The sequence below is a fragment of the Chelonoidis abingdonii genome, chromosome 5 (genome assembly GCF_003597395.2).
Source record: "Chelonoidis abingdonii isolate Lonesome George chromosome 5, CheloAbing_2.0, whole genome shotgun sequence".
NCBI lineage: Eukaryota > Metazoa > Chordata > Testudines > Testudinidae > Chelonoidis > Chelonoidis abingdonii.
In genome coordinates, this window is record NC_133773.1 from 61,781,533 (window position 1) to 61,801,860 (window position 20,328).

The window sequence follows — 20,328 nt, forward strand, 5'->3', positions numbered from 1 at the left end:
CTTATATAATACTTCAAAATGATGTTTGAAATTTAAACTTGCAGAAAATTTTCTGTTAAACTCAGATCTTTCAGAAATGATTCTATTTAGGCCTGGTCTATACTAGAAGCCTACAGTGACACGGCTGTACTGATATAGCTGTGCCATTGTAAGATTGCTCATGTAGCCGTAATATGCCTACAGGAAAGAGCTCTCCCATTAACATCATAACCACCTAAATGAGTGGTGGTAGCTATGTCAGTGAGAGAGTGTCTCCCACCAACGTAGTGCTGTGCACACGAGCACTTATGCGGGCAAAACTTAAGTGACATGGGGGGGTGTTTTTTCACATCTGTGAGCAATGTAAGTTTTGCTGACATAAGGGGTAGTATAGATATGGCCTTAATGTTTCCTGTAGGGTAAAGATTGTTTGTTTCTTTCCCCCTCCCTGTCCTGGTAGAATAATAGTGGAAATTTGGGCAGGTTACATATAGTCACATATGAAGTACTGTTTCTGAATGAGAAATAAAATGTTCTTTCAGTTCCATTTAGTGCATTCTTTAGATAACTGATTACCCAACTTGGAGACACTTACCCATAGTAAAGGTATAGCTTAGTGGCAACAAAGCCAGATTTCTCAGTCTGCTTCCTGTTAGTATATATTTAACCTTGAATAGTGGCCCATTCAGTCACTGACCAATCTTTGGAGTCTGCTGACTAGGTGCCAGCTGAACTTATGGGGCTTTATAGTATGGATACCTATCTGCTATGAACTGGACTGAGCCCAATACTTCAGTGCCTAGTTAATATGGTATCATGCACAAGCTAAATTAATTTCATGTAAGATCTGTCAAACAGATCAGGTAGTAAGTTCAGCTCTCGTCTGAATTGGGCTGGATTCAAACTGATAATCTGGACGTGACAGGCTTCTAACCTCTTGTCTGAATACCTAAAGCATTTGGTCCCCTGTCTTTAATCTGTTAACAGTTTACTTTGAATGGAATGCTAAATAAATGACTTCAGAAGATTATACCAGTTATTTTCTTGTGCTCTCCATGCATGGGATGATGTAGCACAGTTCACAAAAGACTAGCATTAGTGTACTAATGTTCAGTGGTTAGTGTTCATATACTACAGCAGTGATGCTGAGACGTCAGTGATTCAGGACCCAACATTACCCAAAAGAGTATGTACATACATATATGTCTGACCAAGTATTACTATTTTATCAACTATAGTTGGTTAGTAACATACTAAAAGCATCCTGACTGGTTGTTAATTAAATCACCCAGTGTTTTAATATCATGTACTGCAAAGGGCCACATGAGACGCATTAAAGAGCCAATTGTGGCTTGTAAGCCTTAGTCTGAGTAACACTATACTAGAATTTAACCTTCCTTGAGAGCCTGAGTTTCCTTCTGTGAGAATTTTGCCATTGATTTCAATGGGAGAAGGAGTAGGTCCCGAATACTATATATACATTCATATCGGGAAAACAATTTTGAGTCCACTTGTGTGAAAGTTTTTAATTACATATGCCAAACATTCTTTCTAGCAGGAGAATAAAATAACGTCTTGTGAGTTTTTTTTTTTTTCCAGACAATCTTAATATGAATCAATAGCTCTTCCCATTGCAAAACTTGAATTGTAGAAGTTTTATTTTTAGTTAGAGTCAGGTAGTCATGCCAAATATAAATCAGTGATCTCGTCAAGTGGTATATGCATTCATGTGCAGACAAGGGTGAAGAAATGATTCCTGCTACTTGGTTTTATTAAATCTCTTGGACTCTGTTCTACTATGTTCTCCTCTGCCTCCCTCTGTCCTCTTTCATTGCTCCATTGTGAGCAGTGCTACTCATTCACCGTGGAGAGTGGTGCAAAAAAATTCACAGCTCTCCAGAAAGATTCCTCTAAAGGCATCTGCTTTTATTATCTATAGAGCCTAAGAGCCCCAGTTACGGACTAGGACCCCGTTGTGCTAGGTGCTGTACAAACACGGAACAAAAAGACTATCCCTGCACTAAGGACCTTACAATCCAAGTATAAGTCGAGACATCAGATGGATACACACAGAGATGGGGAGTACAAGGAAACAATAAGACAGTATTGGTCACCATGATAGGCAGTGGTTTTTGCATAGCAGCATCCTAGCTTACTTTTTTTTTTTTTTTTTTAAATAGGCCTTGTGGTAAAGGAGAGTTTGAAAGAGGGTAGCTATGCAGATATTTATGGGGAGCTTCTCCCAAGTGTGAGGGAAACATGGAAGAAAACACAAACATGCTTATTTGAAAATGTAACAAGTGGGCAATGGGCATGGCCTCATCAGAGGCAGGGTTGACCTTTCAGTACTGAATAAGATGATAAATAATAGGTCATGAAAGGCCTTGAAAGTAAAGACAAACAGCTTGTGCTTAATACTGTGTGATAGAGAAGAGAGAACCAGTGAAGGGTTGCAAAGAGAGAGGAGTAACAAGAAGTCTCTACTTTGGATTGTGGATCATTCAAAATTTTGACTATTTTTCATTTTGACTGATTTTTTTTCCCCACCCTCCCTCTCCCCGCTCCCTCCACCTCCCACAGCCCAAAAAGAAACCTTCTGCAGCTGGAGTGCCATCAGAGGTGCACATCTCCTCTCTGATGTCTGCAACATACATTAGTCCCTTTCACCCATATAAAATGCACAAGAACAGCCACTAAAATGATTTTACTCACCAGTCACTCTAACAAAATCATCCTTTCCTCTTGAAATCCCTCCACTGGTACTTGTTTCTATGCAATAACAAGTTTTAAAACTTCTTGTTGTTGCCTTGAAGCCTCTGCATAACTCTGCTCTACCCTACTTATCTGGGCTTTCTTATCTCACTGTTTCCTGCCCTGTCCACTCTGCCAGTGATACCGCCTCCATGTCCATTCTTCCCACAAACATCTCCAAGCTGGTCCATTATACCTTGAAGGATTTAAATGAGAACAAGTTCCCTTTTAACATGACACCTTCACAGATGAGTCAGATTTATCTCTAGGCTTCTCCTTGTTGTGCGTTGGCATTTTAATAACTATCCAATCTTATTTCCTCCCAGCAGACCTGTTTTATTACGTGCTTTGTTGTTTCATGTCTGAAACTAAGTTATAAACTCTTTGGAATAGGGACCATATCTTTTTTTCACTGTGAAAATGTAAACTTTTCTCTTGGGGCAATTTTGCCACCACCAAACTGAAAAGCCAGGTTTATTGGTGGCAAAATTCTTCCTGGTTCCAGTTCACAGTACTTGATAGTACTTAATTCTGTTTTCTCAAGCAAAATGGTTTAAACTAAACCACACAAAGTCACTCTTAGTGTGGAATAAGTGTGTATCCACACAGAGAGTTATTGTGGAATAGCTAATACACTGTAAATTCACAACTGGCTTATTTCACAATGTCTTCCTTGTCTAAATGAGTCCTTCAAGTCCACTCCATTCTTCAGTGCCATCCAACTGTAGAAAAGCATTTCTTACTAAAATAAAACATCATGCATACCTTGCTAATTGGAGTCCAGGGAGTTCAGTAGGCTGGTGAATGTGACAATGGGAACTGGGAGACCAGAGTTCAGTTTTCAGATCTGGCATTATCTTGCTGTGATGCTGGGGGTGATTCATTTAACTTTAATGTACCTCAGTTTCTCCAGCTCTCAACTGGGAATGAGTCTTACCTTTTGAGACTGATGGCTGAAAAGTGCATTGCTTATTGGGAGTACTCTTTGCTAATGCCTTTTACTACAAAAATGTGGAAATAACTTTAACAAATATTTTAGGATCCTGAAAATAAGGATAGGCTTGTTGGCTACTCTGATTACATTAATTTGCATAAAACACATGGCAGACCTGTGATTGGTTTATCTTATAATTGGTATGATCTAATCTAGGAAGACATGTCAAAGGTGTTTTGTAATTTGAGAGTTTAGGTTTCTCTTAGATCAGGTTTTTAAAGAATGATTTAGTATATTAAAGGCACTCTTTCTAGCTGAGTGTTCTTAGAATAAATCATATTCAAGGGCTGGATGGCTCATGGGATTGGTATCAGGACACAGCCTCTTATCTATAAGTACAACTTAAAATCCATCTTGTGCTGGTTGTGGGTAAGGGTAAAATGAATTGATTTATTTCAGTCCATTCCCTGGAACCCTCATCTCAAAAGAATCTACATTGGCACTAATTTGAAGTTGCAGAGAGAGATCAAAAATTTTATGAACGGACAGATTGAATTATCCTGTCATGTCTAGTAGTCCTTCAGTGTATGTCTTCGCTGCAGATTGTAATGCAGGCTTTTACTCAGGTGTTGCCTGTAATCTCCCTCCCATCCAGACACACAACCCTTGCCCAGAATCTGGTGCTTTCGCATAGGCTAGCTGGCTTGTCTGGGGCTGTAGGCTAAAACTCAGATGCTGTTTTCACTTGGGTTGGTAACCTGCCCTTTTTGCAACGAGGATGCAGACTAAATCACTCAAGTGCTGATATTCCTCCAGTGCCTTCCCACAATTATCCCTTTGTGCCCAAAAGGACAGACTTTTTTTCTGATTCCCTTTTCATACAGCAGTTCAGCTTACTATAGTGCAGAGAACCATAGGATATGCCCCTGAAATCCCATCAACACTTACAGATGAGTGTGGCATCAATGAGGACACTGGGTTGTGGCTTTATGGTGTGGCTACTCATAACTGTTCTAGGCTAACTTGAATGCACAGGTGTAGGTTCTGATCACCTGAATTAACTCTGCGGTGAAGACATACTCTTATAATGTGATTGAGTTGTTGGCATGTTCCCTCATCAGTACAACTTATGTTACACATGCTTTGATGCATAAACAAAGCATTGTCATTCTAGTACCTTTCATGAGCATTACATGCACTTGTATATTTGGTCCAGCTTTCTTTCTAATCTCCTCCTGGCTTTGGTGTGCAGGTTTTGAGACATTGTGGCTCATTTAAACTTTTTTTTCCCCCTCCTAGAATTGAATATGATGCCTATCGCACAGATCTAGAAGAACTTAATCTTGGTCCCCGTGATGCAAACACGCTGCCGAAGATTGAGCAGTCACAGCAGCTATTCCAAGTGCATAAAGAGAAATATGACAAAATGCGCAATGATGTATCTATCAAATTGAAATTTTTGGAGGAAAACAAGGTAAGCTACAAACATCACCTCCTACACTTTGTAGTGGAGTTGCTTTCTGCTAGATTCTGTCTCCTGAGATCAATATCTGATATAGCAGCACATTTTCTTGAAATACAGTTTGCTTCAAAATGTAAAACAAGAAAGAGAACTAAACTAGATTGGTTTCTGGATTCTTATTGTACTATTGGAACATGCCTTCATGGGGTTAGAGACCTCAAATCCCTCACTCTAAATTACTGAGGTAAAAGCATATAATAAAGATTACTTGAATATATGAAAGTATTTCTACTGCATTTTTTCACACTTTTTTGTAATAGTGATCAATACAGTGATTTACTAATTTATCTGTGATTAGATTGTGGGCTCAAAATGCATAGCATTATTACTATGTTTGGTAATGCCTGTGGGAGGGATATGTATAAAAGGCAGTGAGTAAGGTGTCAGAGAAAAACAGAGTTCTCACTCTCAGGTTGGGTGCCGCAAGTCAGATACTTTTTCTCAGTAATTGTGTGGAGGGAGAGAAAACAGGTCTCTCGCTAGATAAACAATCACAGCAAGCATTTATACCTTTTTGTTAAGTGCAATAATGGGCAACAGTTGCATTTTGTTTATACGTAAGCCCTCCTGATAGCTTATTTTCCTCAACAATTTAGACTATAGTCTACATTCCATATTTATCTAACACAGGATCACAACTTCTCGTACAGTTCTTTCCCACTTGCCTCACACACTCCTCGCTTCTACAAATCTCACGTTATTAGGGTTACCGCTAGCCTGACTCTTGCTCACATAAGGGGACTGTTTGAATATGAAATCCCCTTCAAATCCCTGTCAGTTCTTTCTCTACTTCCACAAAGGGCAGTAAAGAGACCATTTCAAAACTAATCTTTCTCCTAATTAAGAATTCATAATTATGGTGCTAAGATGTGTATATTTAATCAATGTTAGATGAGGATTAGACTGAGGAACTGTAACGATTGTTGTACATGCCAACCCTTTAACTCAGGGTATGTCTGCACTACGAAATTGGGTTGAATTTATAGAAGTCTTTTTTTAGAAATCGATTATATACAGTTGATTGTGTGTGTCCCCACTTAAGACCGTTAAGTCAACGGAGTGTGTCCACAGTACCGAGGCTAGCGTTGACTTTTGAAGCATCGCACTGTGGGTAGCTATCCCACAGTTCCCAAAGTCTCTGCTGCCCGTTGGAATTCTGGGTTGAGCTCCCAATACCTGATAGGGCAAAAACATTGTCACAGGTGGTTCTGGGTAAATGTTATCAGCCCCCACCCCCCGTGAAAGCAACAGCAAAAAATCGTTTCTCACCTTTTTTCCTGAGTTACCCATGCAGATGACATACCACAGCAAGCATGGAGCCCGCTCACCTTGCTGTCACCATACGTCTCCTGGGTGCTGCCAGATGTGATACTGCATTGCTACACAGAAGCAGATGGTGCATTATGACTGGTAGCCATCGTCGTCATCTCCTGGGTGCTCTTTTAGCCAACCTTGGTGAGGTCGGTTGGGGGTGCCTGGGTAGACGTGTGCTCCTGGCCAGCCTCAGTGAGGTCGGTTGAGGGCGCCTGGACGTAAGTGGGAGACGCCGAATGCCAGCAGTCGCACTGCACCATCTTCTGGCGAGCAGTCAGGAGACGACAATGGCTAGCAGTCATGCTGCACTGTCTGCTGCCAGCCTAAGATGTATAAGAGAGATGGAATGGATCAAAACAATAAAGAGACCAGATTTCTTTTGTATTCATTTGTGAGCAGTGGAAGGAGAGTGAGCTTGGTGGTACACCAGGACCATATGCTGCCATGCTTTGTTATGCAGTGATTCCAGACTACATGCTACTGGTCTGGCATGGTAAAGTATCCTACCATGGAGGATGGAATAAGGCTGCCCTCCCCAGAAACCTTTTGCAAAGGCTTTAGGAGTACATCCAGGAGAGCTTCATTGAGATGTCCCTGGAGGATTTCCACAGGGCAGCCGGGGGGGGGGGGGGGGGGGCAAAAGGGGCAATTTGCCCCAGGCCCCGGTCCCCGGAGGGGCCTCCCGAGAGTTTTTTGGGCCCCCTAGAGTGAGGTCCTTCCCTTGCTCCAGGGGCCCAGGACCCCGGAGCTTCTTCCGCTCCCAATCTTCACCGGCAGGGGGTCCTTCCACTCCAGGACGGAAGGACCCCCACCAGCGAATTACCGCCGAAGCGGGACCCACCGCCGAAGTGCAGCCGGGTCTTCAGCATTAATTCGGCGGTGGGGGGCCCTTCCGTTCCAGGGCCTGCCGCCGCTCAAGTGCCCCAAAGACCCGCCAAATTACTGCTGAAGACCCAGCTGCACTTCGGCGGCAGGTCCTGCTTCAGCGGTAATTTGGTGGCGGGGGGCCCCCGCCGCAGGTCTTCGGGGCACTTCGGCGGCAGCGGGTCCTGGAATGGAAGGCTCCCCCACCGCCGAATTACCACCGAAGCGGGGGCCCCCCGCTGCCAAAGACCCCAGGCCCCCAGAATCCTCTGGGCGGACCTGGATTTCCGCTCCATCCCCAGACACGGTAACAGACTTTTCCAGTAGCTGTATTGTCCTTGAATGCATGCCAAGTCTTCAGGGCAAATTAATCATTAAACATGCTTGCTTTTAAACCATGTGTATATAATATTTACAAAGGTACACTCACCAGAGGTCCCTTCTCTGCCTTCAAGGTCCGTGAACCCTCCCTGGGTGGATTGGGAGAGTACTGGGTCCAGGATGATAAACAGTTCCTGGCTGTCAGGGAAAACGGTTTCTCCGCTTGCATGCTGTGCACTATCTTCACTGTCATTGTCCTCCTCATCTTCCTTGTCCCCAAAATCCACATCCCTGTTGTGTGAGAATCCATTGATGGAGTCCACGCATAGGACTCCATACTTACAAAAAACACCACTTCCCTCTGGTTTCCAGCTCTACATCCACTGATTCAGCTCTTCTGAGCAATAAGATATTGTAGGGGCACCCCCTAGAATGGCACGCAGCTCATCATAGAAGCAGCAAGTCTGGGGCTCTGACCCAGAGTGGCCATTTGCCTCTCTGGTTCTTTGGTAGGCTTGCCTGAGCTCCTTAAGTTTCACACGGCACTGCTGCCAGTCTCTTATAGCCTCTGTCCTTCATGCCCTTGGAGATTTTTTCAAATATTTGGGCATTTCATCTTTTGGAACAGAGTTCTTTTCTTATAGCATGGATTCGTCTCCCCATACAGTGATCAGATCCAGTACTTCCCGTTCGGTCCATGCTGGAGCTCTTTTGTGATTCTGGGACTGCATGGTCACCTGTGCTGATCAGTTCACCATGCTGGCCAAACAGGAAATGAAATTCAAAAGTTTGTGGGCCTTTTCCTGTCTACCTGGGCCAGTGCATCGGAGTTGAGAGTGCTATCCAGAGTGGTCACAATGGAGCAATCTGGGTTAGCTCCTGGAGATCAATACTGTCGAATTGCATCCACACTATCCCAAATTTGACCCAGCAGGGTCAATTTCAGCACTAATCCCCTTGCCGGGAAGGAGTACTGAAATCGATTTTAAGAGCCCTTTAAGTCGACAAAAATGGTTTAGTTGTGTGGACAGGTGCAGGGTTAAATCGATCTAACACTGTTAAATTTACTACAGAAAATAGCTTTGTCAAAATGGATTTTTCCTGTCTTCATTTTATCCTAATCCTGACGTTGTCATTAACTTCCAGACACATACATGCAGAGATCAGTAGTGTCGGTTACTACTGTAGTAAGATGTTTGCATGAGAAGCCTTTATTTTTCTAGTTCACAGGAATAGGGGTGGGGTGGGGAATAACCGACACTACTAATCTCTGCATGTATGGGTTTGGAAGTCAATGACAATGTCAGGATTAGGATAAAATGAAGATAGGAAAAATCCATTTTGTCAGAGTTATTTTCTCTTAGATAGGTATAAAAATAGTACAGTCTTATTAATACGTGCTTGGAATGGCTAGAGTCTTTTCCTATAACTACAGTTACTGCAAATGCCCACAGGGAAGGGAGAGTTAGCAACCTCTATCTGTAACAATGGATGAATATTGTAAAAACCTTGACATTGGTAACATTACCTGTTACTCTGATCCAGGCTGTTTTCTTAAACACACCAAAAAAACCAACCCTAAAACCCTTGCAGGTCTCTGACTTTTCAAGAGAAAGTGTTTTGGGCCAGATGTTCAGCTGGTGTAAAACAGCTTAGCTCCACTGAAGTCAATATAAGGCCGTATATACATTACAAAATTAAGTCGACCTAAGTTAGGTCAACGTACAGCCACCGCAGTAGTTACTATGGTGGTTCCTGTCCACACCGTGCCCCCTGTGTTGGTTGTGCACGTCCTCACCAGGAGCGCTTCCACTGACTTACTGTGTGGGGCACAGACAGCTGGAGCTCCTCCTGCCTTCGGGATAACAGGCAATGTAAGTAATGCAGTGTCTATGCAGACACTATTACCCTAACTACGTCAACTTAAATACTATGCCTCTCGTGGAGGTGGAGTTATTAGGTCAATGTAGTGGGCAACTTACATCTGCAGGAGCTGCCTTATGTCAACCTACCTCTGTCGTGTAGCCCAAACCTAAATTAGACAATACAGTTGGATTAAGCCTTAACACAATGGGAAAAGGCAGTAGAGAACAATAAACTAGTGGGGAGACGAAAAAGGAGAGAGTCTTAGCACATACACTTATAAAAAACACCACTTCCCTCTGGTTTCCAGCTCTGCATCCACTGATTCAGCTCTTCTGAGCAATAAGATACTTTACTACACCGGCATCAGTATTAGGACCAGAGGTTCAGATTCCTTCAAGAACATCCTTACCGATATAGCTCTGCCATCTGCAAATAAACAGCACACCAAACCCTTAATGGGCCAGATCGTCAACTGTTGAAAATCAGTGTTATCAGAGTTTTCCCTCTTAACACCATGTGAGGCACCTAGCCCATTAAGTGTCTGATGCATAGTTCTTCCATTTGCAAATAATGTTATAATTTATATTCTTGAAGCAAACTGAACCTCAGATCCCAACATTAATGCAGATACTAAACTGTTAATTCTCAGACGAGCTGAACTTTCATCTCCAGTTTCCAGATCAGCATTCACTGAAAGTTTTTCTGCAAACTGATGTACTGAGATAATTTTCTTTCATTGCTTCCTATTACGTCTATGATTAAGGACTTAATGTAATTGATATAGTTTGGCTTTTTGCCTTTTTTTTCTCGTTGAAATGATTTAACATTTAGAAGGGAGCTATTGATGTATGTCTTTAAAAACAGCTGAAGGTAGCACTTGCTGAAATAGTTCCTTTGCACTTTTGCATTTTTATACCCATATCAAATGGCATATTTCATGGTTGTGTAAATACAAATTGCATAAACACATCACACGTGCAGTTTGACAAACATACACAATCTAATGTGGAATTAGAATAATCTTGAGATTTAATTGATCCACAAGAGTCCATTTACTGTCACTTTGGGGTTTTTTTGTTCGTTTTTTTAACGAAACTGAATGTTGCAGAGACCCCTGATGAATTCTTCCTTCCTTCAGTTTTGATTAACAGCAGAATTATATTGACAGTTGCAGCCTGCAGTCCCCGAATCTGTCCCTGCCAGCCTCTGGTTTCTGCTACTACTACAAGAGGGACAAATAACTCAACAGGGCTGAGAACTTTGGCGGAAACTGCAAACAGCCTTTGGATTGGCAATAGGGACAGGGCCGGTGCAAGGAAGTTTCGTGCCCTAGGTGAAACTTCCACCTTGCGCCCCCCGAGCCCTGTGGTACCTCCCCACCCTAGCTCACCTCTGCTCCGCGTCTTCTCCGAGCATGCTGTCCTGCTCTAATTGTCCTCCCAGGCTTGCGGCGCCAAACAGCTGATTGGTGCCGCAAGCCTGGGAGGCGGGAGAAGCGAAGCAGCGACTGCACGGTGGGACCCCTGGGCTGCAGGCGGCGCGCTGACCCGGTAGGACCCCTGGGCTATGGGCTGCAGGCGGCGCGCTGACCTGGTGGGACCCCTGGGCTGTGGGCTGCAGGCGGCGCGCTGACTCAGTGGGACCCCTGGGCTGCCGGTGGCAGCTCAGACTCCCTCTCCCTCCCAGCGGCAGCAGCCGCTCAAACACTTAAAAAAATAAATAAATAAAATAAAAAATTGGAGGGTGCCGCTTTTTGGTGCCCCCAAATCCTGGCACCCTAGGCAACCGCCTAGTCCGCCTAAATGGTAACACCGGCCCTGAATAGGGAAGAAGAGAATTGCCTTGTAGTTAACCCTGTACTGGAGCCAGGAGACTTGCAAGCTCTTAAGGAAGCCCTATTCTACAGTAAAAAAGCCGAAGTCATTTCTGGGCTTGTGTGGGTTGGGTAGGAATTTGAGGTTGGGAGAAGGAGAATCCTTCATTGACTAAATATAACCTCTGTACAGGGAATACATCCTTACCTTCCGGACACAGGATCTAGTATCAGAATTTCTGAGCTCCAGTGCTTTCTACACAGTAGATATTTTGTTCTTATGATAGTTCAAGTTGTATGTTTTTTCTTATGAGCATAGTACACAGTTCCTGACTTCTGTACTGTTGCCATAAAAATAAACATTTATACATAAATACCTATTTAAACACTAACACAGCAACACTGTGTTTTTAAATTTAATTGAGGTAATTTCTAAAAAATTAAGTAGAAATGTGTGCTAAAAAGGTTTTTTGAAAATTAGTGGAATCTTTCTGTACATTTTCAACAAATACAATTGGAATTTGCACACAGATTTAAGGACTAATGGTTTGGCTGGAAATGGACAATTTCCTACATAAATTGTAAAATCTGGCAATCGGTCGTGATTTATCTTGAGCTTTGAGAGAGGTTGGACTCAAATCTGTTTAAAAGGGGATTTTTAAAAACTGCTCTTGTGTGCTTAGCAGTCTTAGCACTGTTTCTCAACTACATGGCATTGGAAGCTTCAAAATGTTTACTGTAGGACTTTTATAGCTACCATTTGAAAATAGAGACCTCTAGGGTATTTTTCATAATCAAAACATCCATAATGAGGGGTCTTTTTAAATACATCTTTAGGCCCACCTCCTAACATCATCTTTGTGTTCTAAATCTACTATCTCTAAATGAGGTCATTGAAAAAGAAGCCAAAACAGGATTACGGGTACTTACTGTGATAGGAACCCATTTTTCCAGCCTGTAGCTTTGTATATAATTCCTCGTTTCCCTCATTTTTATGTAATGACTCTTCTTTCTTGTAGTGCTTACTGGGATTTAATGGAAGATTCCTAAATCACAGAGCATATAGGAATCATAGTCTTCCAATGAATCCTTCTTAAATCACCACTCTTTTCATGTCAGTCTGTGCTGATGGGATTTTATCAGGAAAAACGAAGGAGCTCCTGCTGCAACTAGTACTTGTCCTGTATGTGATACTGGAAAATCTAATGTTATCAGTATTTCACTGGAATAGAAATTGAGGCTAAAATAGTACTTTGAGCTCTTCCCAGAATAAATTTGGTAGCCCTCAGAACAAAGTTTGAAGAAAGGTTATTGAAATCCAAAGGGATTACCGCATTTTAATTCAATTTCCTTTTGATTAAATAACGTATGTCTTTTAGGTTTTTTCCCATTTTAGTTATGAAAGCTGAGACTTCATTTAAACCTGTCTTACCAAAGGAACATTTGTGTGTCACCAGCACTCTAACAGATTTTACAACTAGTCAAATTATGACTCAATCTGTATCTGAAGGAGTGAAATACCGTACATGTAAAACAAGTCCCAGAGTAAGGCTGTAAGAGAATCTTTGCTACCCCATTGCTTCACTTGTTATCTCAGTATACCATATAGGAGACTAGGTTTAAGAACAACTGCAGAACTTTCAACTCCCAAGCTGATGGAACAGTCTCCATAATACAGTTATCCAGTAGTTGCAAAGACGTTGTTACATTATGCTTTGGTAAGCCCCTTATTAATTGGAGTTTGCCATTTCCTGTCTTCTCTTTATACCACAAGAGAAGTGCCACTGTTTATTTGAGGAAGAGAAGATTGAAATAAAGGGAGATAATTAAAAAAGCAATAGTCCATACTGGCCTGCTTGGCATTCATCTTTGGTTTGGAAAGCCCTCATACATATGCCAGACTTACTGCACATGAAGAAAATCCTAAACATACTGTATGAACAATGTTATCAAATGCAGTAGGAAGACTGAGCTGTATTAATACATCTGTATCTCTAGAATGGATATCAGTCAATAAATTTCTGACTTAGTATATGTGGTCTTGGTGCTGAAATAAATTATACATGAGAACTTTTTAATTCTAGAGCTTTTTTCTCCTTTAAGAGCCTTAGCTATTCAAAATGCTGAAGAATGGTAAAATCTTAAGAACTCAAAGCAGTCTGAAGGAAACAGTCTTATGGATAAAAATGTGTTCTCCTGCCTATTATAGAAGCACTTATAGGTAGGGCAAACAAACAACCAAATGGTGTCTGGCCTTGTCTGTTTAGATTGTAAGTTCTTTGGGGCTGTCCCTTATGTGTCTAGTCCCTTGAACAGTGTGGCCATGATATCAGTAGTGCTTCTAGGCAGTAGTATAATAAATAATCATGCAGCATTGTTACACCATGCAATAGCCATATGGTTATAATAAACAGTTCTAGTACTTGTAGTTTCAGATTAGATTTAATGGATTTTTTTTAAAAATACACTTTTTCCTTTCTTCCCCCGCCCCACCCATGCTGCCCTCTTCCCCTGTATCACTACTGGGCAGAATTAGAGTTGTTTGGGTGGCCTAACCGTAACATATTTGGATTTCTTTTAAGTTTAAACCTAACTTTGAATGTTCTAGATTTATAATATTTGGTTTTGGGATAATGATGTTATTGTAATGTATTTTACCCAGAGTTTCATATGTATTCTCAATTTAATGCCATCTTAATTTAGTTTTTTGTCTTGGAATTTGTCTTTTAATTGAAAAGTTCATACATGTGCACTAAACGAGAAATGCAAAGAGAATGCTACCATATGATAGTTCTGTTGAGTAGAAAATACATAGTTTAAGGCTCATACTTTATTTAATGTTTAGGAGCAGAATCACTCATATGCTCTAGCTGCTTTAGCCACTCCAGAGCAGCACAAATCATCCAGATTATACTGGCCAGTTGAGGTGGATTTTATACCTGCTTTGCAGTGACAGACCACTGCAAAGGAGGCAGTGCACACCTGAGTTTTCCTCCTCATCCATCATGTTCCCCAGCACATGCATGCCCAACAGTACATGCACACTAGTTTTGTCCTTCCAGTTGCGTAGATCTAGACAATGGGTAGCTTTATTTTAAATAAATATTTAGAATTAATGGTCACTTTTTGCCATTATCCTAACTTAATGTTTATCTGTTAGTAAATAAAATAGTTTTTCCTTCAGAGAAACTCAAATTGTCATCTTTCAAAGTAGTCACCATCTCCTCATTGTTTCAAATGAGTGAAGCCAAGCTGCCCGTAAGGAAGATGGTAGTGCCCAGTGCTTTCAAAGGCACTGAGAAATGATGTGAGGATCTGGTAAATGGAAGCAGTGGCCATTATTGCTAAGGGCAGCCTGCATCTTCAGTCCTACTGACAGGGGCTGCTGTAGGGATTTTGCTGCCCCAAGCATGGCAGGCAGGCTGCCTCCGGCAGTTTGCCTGCGGAGGATCCCCTTGCGGCACCGGCAGAACGCCCCCTGCGGCTTGCCGCCGCTAGCACGCGCTTGGCATGCAGAGGCCTGGAGCCGCCCCTGCCCACTGGAAACAATAAGATATGGTGGCATTCTGAAGAACATGATTTGTCAGCCTCTGCCGAAGGAGAAACTTTCAATTATGAAGAAAAGCAGCAAAAAATGACCATTAATCCTATTTTTTTTCCCCCCCAGATATAGCTTATATACAAGACTTCAGTGAGTTTTTATTATCTGGAAGGTGTAAAAAAGAAAAGAGATGGCCCATTATTTAAATCATTAGAAGCAAAAAGACTGACACAATGTGATAAATTTCTGAAAGGTCCAATTCTTAAATCCATAAATTCAGGAATTTAAATTATGTGTAGATATTTGGAATAAGTGCTGTAGTTCTGGGGGAGGGTGATATGATGCATTTTTGATACATAAAATGAGGTGTGAATTCTTGCTTCACATGTAAAACTCAGCCGTAACTTTGGAATCATGACTGTTACTTCTATAACATCCTAATTTTGATGCCATGAGGCAGTACTTGTGCAGCCCACAATGGGCAGCCAGAGCTTTCCAGAATGTTCTAGAAGTTCATAACACCTGGGGTACTTCATCCTAAGAGAGTGACTTTGTATAGACAGCACTCTCAAAGCACTGTAACTCACTGATAAAGTAGCGTTTCTTTATTCTCCCATTTAACAGAATACCCTGACCTTTTTAACACATGCAGTCCTTTTTCCCCCCTAGCCCCTCACATAATTCACTGTCATCTGATGGTGCAGATTCAGAAATGGAAGCATGTCCACCTTTGTGATTAGAAATTATCAAGTTAACCCAATTTTGGTCAGTTTAAAGTGGTCAGTAGAGGGAAGCTTGCATTTTAAGACTGTATAGATTGGCCATTTTTTTTTCACTTGCATCAAGCATTTCCAATACAATACACAGTAAAATCAAGAGAACGTACTAGGAATTAAAACAGTGTGGCCCTGAAATTAATTTCTGTTACTCTGAATTTATCAAGGTCTAACTTCATAGAGCGTATTTGACACCACTATAATTTAGAAATAATCTGTAGTATCTTTATAAAGATACTGAAGTTCAGTAAACATGGTTGCCTATTTTTTAAACAAGGATAATATACAGATTTGTGCCACAGAATGATTTTTGGAATTTTCATAACATTTTTTAAAAGATCGAGAGAGATCTTTCACTTACTAATTAATTTAAGTACTTGGATTTATAGCCCAGGTGACCCTCTTTCTAACCTTGGTGCCATAAGTTCCTTACAAATTATCTAAACAAACCATGGTACAGAACACTAAATTTAAACAGAAACCCATCCAGCCCAAATACTCAGCCCAGACAATATCAAACAAGTCTAAATAAGTGGACAATATTGAAGGAGACTAGATGATGATCTGAGGGGAATCTCAAAGGAGAGGTTAATGTTGGAGCAGTGTTTTAATGAGGACCAGACCAAGTAAGTGAGTGGAAGAGTTGATCCAGCATTTTAGCTCAAATGAGATTAAGACAATGAGGCAAGTAAGTCATCACTGAAGTCACTGAGTGATGTTAGTGGACAGATTGTGACACAAGGAAGAGGAAAATGAAGTCAAATCAGGTGACGGTGATTGGGAAGAAGACCATAGTTAGATGGCGTGTTTAATAGAGGAGTGAGAGGAAGAACTGGGGCATTGGAAGTAACAGGATAGGAGACTCAACCCTTTTGGTTTGTCTGATCTCTTGCAAAGACAGATTGGTGCTGCAGACTTTCACTGGGCAATTCTCCCTTTTGGCATACTTTTTTAAATGATAGGTTAGAAGTGTGGGTCTGCACAAGATTCCTATGATCCCACACCCACTTCAGACTTTTGCATAGAACTGTCTTCAGTTGCTGATAAGCAAAGGAATGGGCTTAAGGACAAACATTCATTTGTTCCTGAATTTCTTCACTTCTGTGAGTTAAAAGCAAGCTGTCATATTGTGATGAAATTTTCATTTTCCTGTTGCATTTTGTCTGGAATCCTGTAGCAAATGATTGAAAACAAGGATCTTGTGTATTTTAAACTTGTATCAATATAACCTTGTTGCACAATGTAACAGACAATCCTGGTTCAATTATATGATATAGCAGGGAGGGTGATATAGGGAATAATCCTGCATTGGCAGGGAGCTGGGCTGGATTACCTAACAGCACTCTGATGGAAAAAGACCTGTAATTCAATGAAGCAGATTACATCAGAAAAGTGACTTTTTGTTTCCTCAAGGGCACATAAACAAGATAAGACATTTTAAAAATAAGTTGCTATGTATATTATCTCGGAGGGGACAAATGTGAAGTAGATTTGGCCCACCAGCATTTATAAATTGTACACCGATTTGACATCTTTAATGAATTGTTAGCCTATCTATTCAAGTACTCAGTTTGTCTGATTATTATTATGCTGCTTAGTGGATTGCTTGCTGGCACAGTGATTAGTCGCATCCTACTTAGTGAGTAGATGGACTACCTAGTGTTTCAAAAGCAGACCCAAGATGTGAGATCCTGGGCAAAATGAATATATTATGGGGTGAACATTTATTAGGAGGAGAAATAGTTGTAATATATGCTTTAGTGATACTATCTGAAACCAGCCGTGTCCATTCAGAAAGGGCTGCTCACTATGCTGCATGACAAATTAAGGCCCCATCTATACTAATCTGTCAGGTTAGGCTGTAACCCTATTCCCTAGAAATGTTTTGTGAACATATTCCTGTTCGCATTTTATATGTTAAACACCCCTATCCACACATGGCTGGTGTTGGATGTAGGATGTATGGGTCATAAGGGACCTAGGGGGAGATTTTCAAAGGCACACGTGGCAGATAAGTGCCTAACTGCTGTGTGCCTTTGAAAATCTCCCCTTAGTGTCAACTTAGTCACTGAAGAAGAACAGTTCTTAAATTACAAGTGAAGCTGAATTTTGTCTTTGCCTGTTCCCTATTGTATCAAGTCACAAGTGCTAAACCCATATCTTCACTATTTATTTTGAGAAAAATTGGCAATTCTCAGGAACTAATAAAGCTTAAAAGGGTTGGCAAGTGAAAATATATGTATCATTTATCACAAAAAGTGTTGCAGTGTGGGTTGAATTTATTATAATACCTATAATAATGAGAGAGAGTATTTCAGACATCAACAAATATATTTGCCCCCTAATAGAAGAGAATGTAAGTCTCTTATTAATGTTAACAAAGTCTTATGAGCATATCTGTATGCTGCTTTCTGCGTGAAAATAAAGTAGAGCTAAATACAAGAACATGTTCAGACATATTTAGAATAAATGGCTGCAGAGTGTAAACACTTTAAAACAAATACTCTCTTACATTACCTTAGTTTTCATTATGACCAGAGAAATCTTGAAGTGGGGAATTGAATTTCTTTGAATTAATAGACCCTAATGACACTCAGATTGTATCACAAAAGGTTGGATTTTTGCATAAAATGTTAAATATGTATTGAATAACTCTTCTCTGTAAGTTTAGAGTCTGAATTTTAAATTGGTACGTCCAATAAATCTCCTGTTATGTCTAAAGCCTCAAGTGTCAGTCAAGTGCCTCTTCATCTTTAACTCCTTCTGTCCTTGTCCACAGGTTAAAGTATTGCACAATCAGCTTGTTCTGTTCCACAATGCCATTGCTGCATACTTCTCTGGGAATCAGAAGCAGCTTGAACAGACACTCAAACAGTTCCACATCAAATTGAAAACTCCTGGAGTAGATGCTCCATCCTGGCTCGAAGAACAGTGATCAAACTAAAAAAGAGGAGCATTGTTTAACCTAGAAGCTGTACATCTGATAAAAAATAAGGGGTTGGGATAGAAGGACTGTTGCAGTGATTCTTGCACAAACAGCTTTAATTTTTTCCCTTTTATAATACTGTAATTGAATATGGTTGGAGGGTGGTGTCTTTCCGGTGCCCAAGCATAATTTGTCATTTCAGATTTTGAGTACTCCTTTTGTATGTGAGGGTTGATGGCTATTTCTGTAGTTAAACAAAAAATATAGATTTGCACTGATAAGATATTTGTAGTTTCTGGTCATTGTGGTGGCTAGTCAAAATATTTCCGAAGGGAGGTTTACATGATTTGTACCAACATCTGATATTTTATATATGAATATATTAAACATCTTTAATGAATCATTTTCATGTAATTGTGTTTTAAAAAGGAGAGTAAAAAGAATATTTTTCAGAGTAATAATATAAGGCCTTCATGCAGTACCTGCACAGAGGCAACAACTGTAATAGATGGCTGATTGACTCATGGAATTGCAGCAAATACCTTTTTAAAAGGTAGGTCTTTATCTGTCGATTGTATATTTAAAAACAAAACCTCTAAAGAAGCGAGAATCACTGTCAGTCTGAGGCTTCTAAGCACACGTTTTAGCTTTGCACCAAGTGGCTAGCTGGGTGAAGCCAACCACTTGCCATACTAATTCCATTTTTAAATGTTACTTTCTGCATGAAACAAATACCATACTAGCCTTAAATCACAGGTATGTGCCTTTTCATGAGATAACGTCTTTCAACCAGTTTGTATAATCCTCAAGAGAGCCTTTTTTGTCTCTGTTCCCAGAAGGGAAAGAATACTACATAATGCTATATTTCTTTCTACACTTTAGACTAAGATAAAACTTCGGTTAAGATTGATGGATTGATGTGATGTTTGTTTGAGAGAAAAATAGGGCCAGTATGATAAACTGTGGAGCGTACTTCAGCAGCAGGGATAATGTGGCTGATATCTGTATGTTTCATTTCTCCATCAGTAGTGTAATCCTTATTTAAATGTAACTATATATGTTAATTTTATCATAGGCATTTTAAATTCAGTATATGTGAGAGTCCTGATTTGCACATGTTCCATTGCTTTGTATTCTATTAAGTAAAATGAAGTACTTAAGGACTATTACTTGCTTACAACTATGTGGATGGTATGATTTATGTACTATATGTTCAAGTGTCTTTCAGTTGATGTTTCTTAAAAGTTTGTTTTCAGTGCTTAACACAATAATGTAACTATAAATCAAACATATTTACGTCATTCCTCATTAGATTCATAGTTTGACAGAGCCTTCTTTATTTTTGTATTCTGTCAGAATTTCTCTTGTAATCATTCCTTTTACATTTCCCCAGAATGTACCTCCATTGTGAATTTTTTATTCATATTAAAGGTGTTTGCTGCAATATCTTTTTCCTTGTCAATAACTATAAATAGAATTCTGCTGTAATTCTCTGCAGTGAAAGCTCTGAGAACCACCAGGTGAACACGACACTTCAGTTTTAGTAAATGAGCACTGGGAGCATGGTAAGTTTTATAATTTACTACAGGGTGAGTTGGCATTATACGCAAGTTAAAATCCAGTACAAACATATCTACTTGTGAATAAATGTCAGTGATTGTATGTTGAAGCCACTTAAAAATGTGAGCTGATTCTATTATTAAGGATGAATGCACATCACT

The 20,328-nt window shown here is 40.5% G+C and overlaps 1 protein-coding gene across 6 annotated transcripts in view; it reads left to right on the plus strand.

Moving 5' to 3' along the window:
• The window catches only part of ARFIP1 (ARF interacting protein 1), a 94,885-nt gene extending 74,834 nt beyond the window's left edge, over positions 1-20,051 (plus strand). For all 6 annotated transcript variants that reach the window (XM_075066336.1, XM_032774635.2, XM_032774636.2 and 3 more), the window contains 2 exons: positions 4,964-5,138; positions 18,461-20,051. In XM_075066336.1, the coding sequence (XP_074922437.1) occupies positions 4,964-5,138; positions 18,461-18,616 (331 nt within the window). In that variant the 3' untranslated portion in view covers positions 18,617-20,051. The remainder of the gene's footprint in view (positions 1-4,963; positions 5,139-18,460) is intronic.
• The last annotated feature ends 277 nt before the right edge of the window (positions 20,052-20,328 follow it).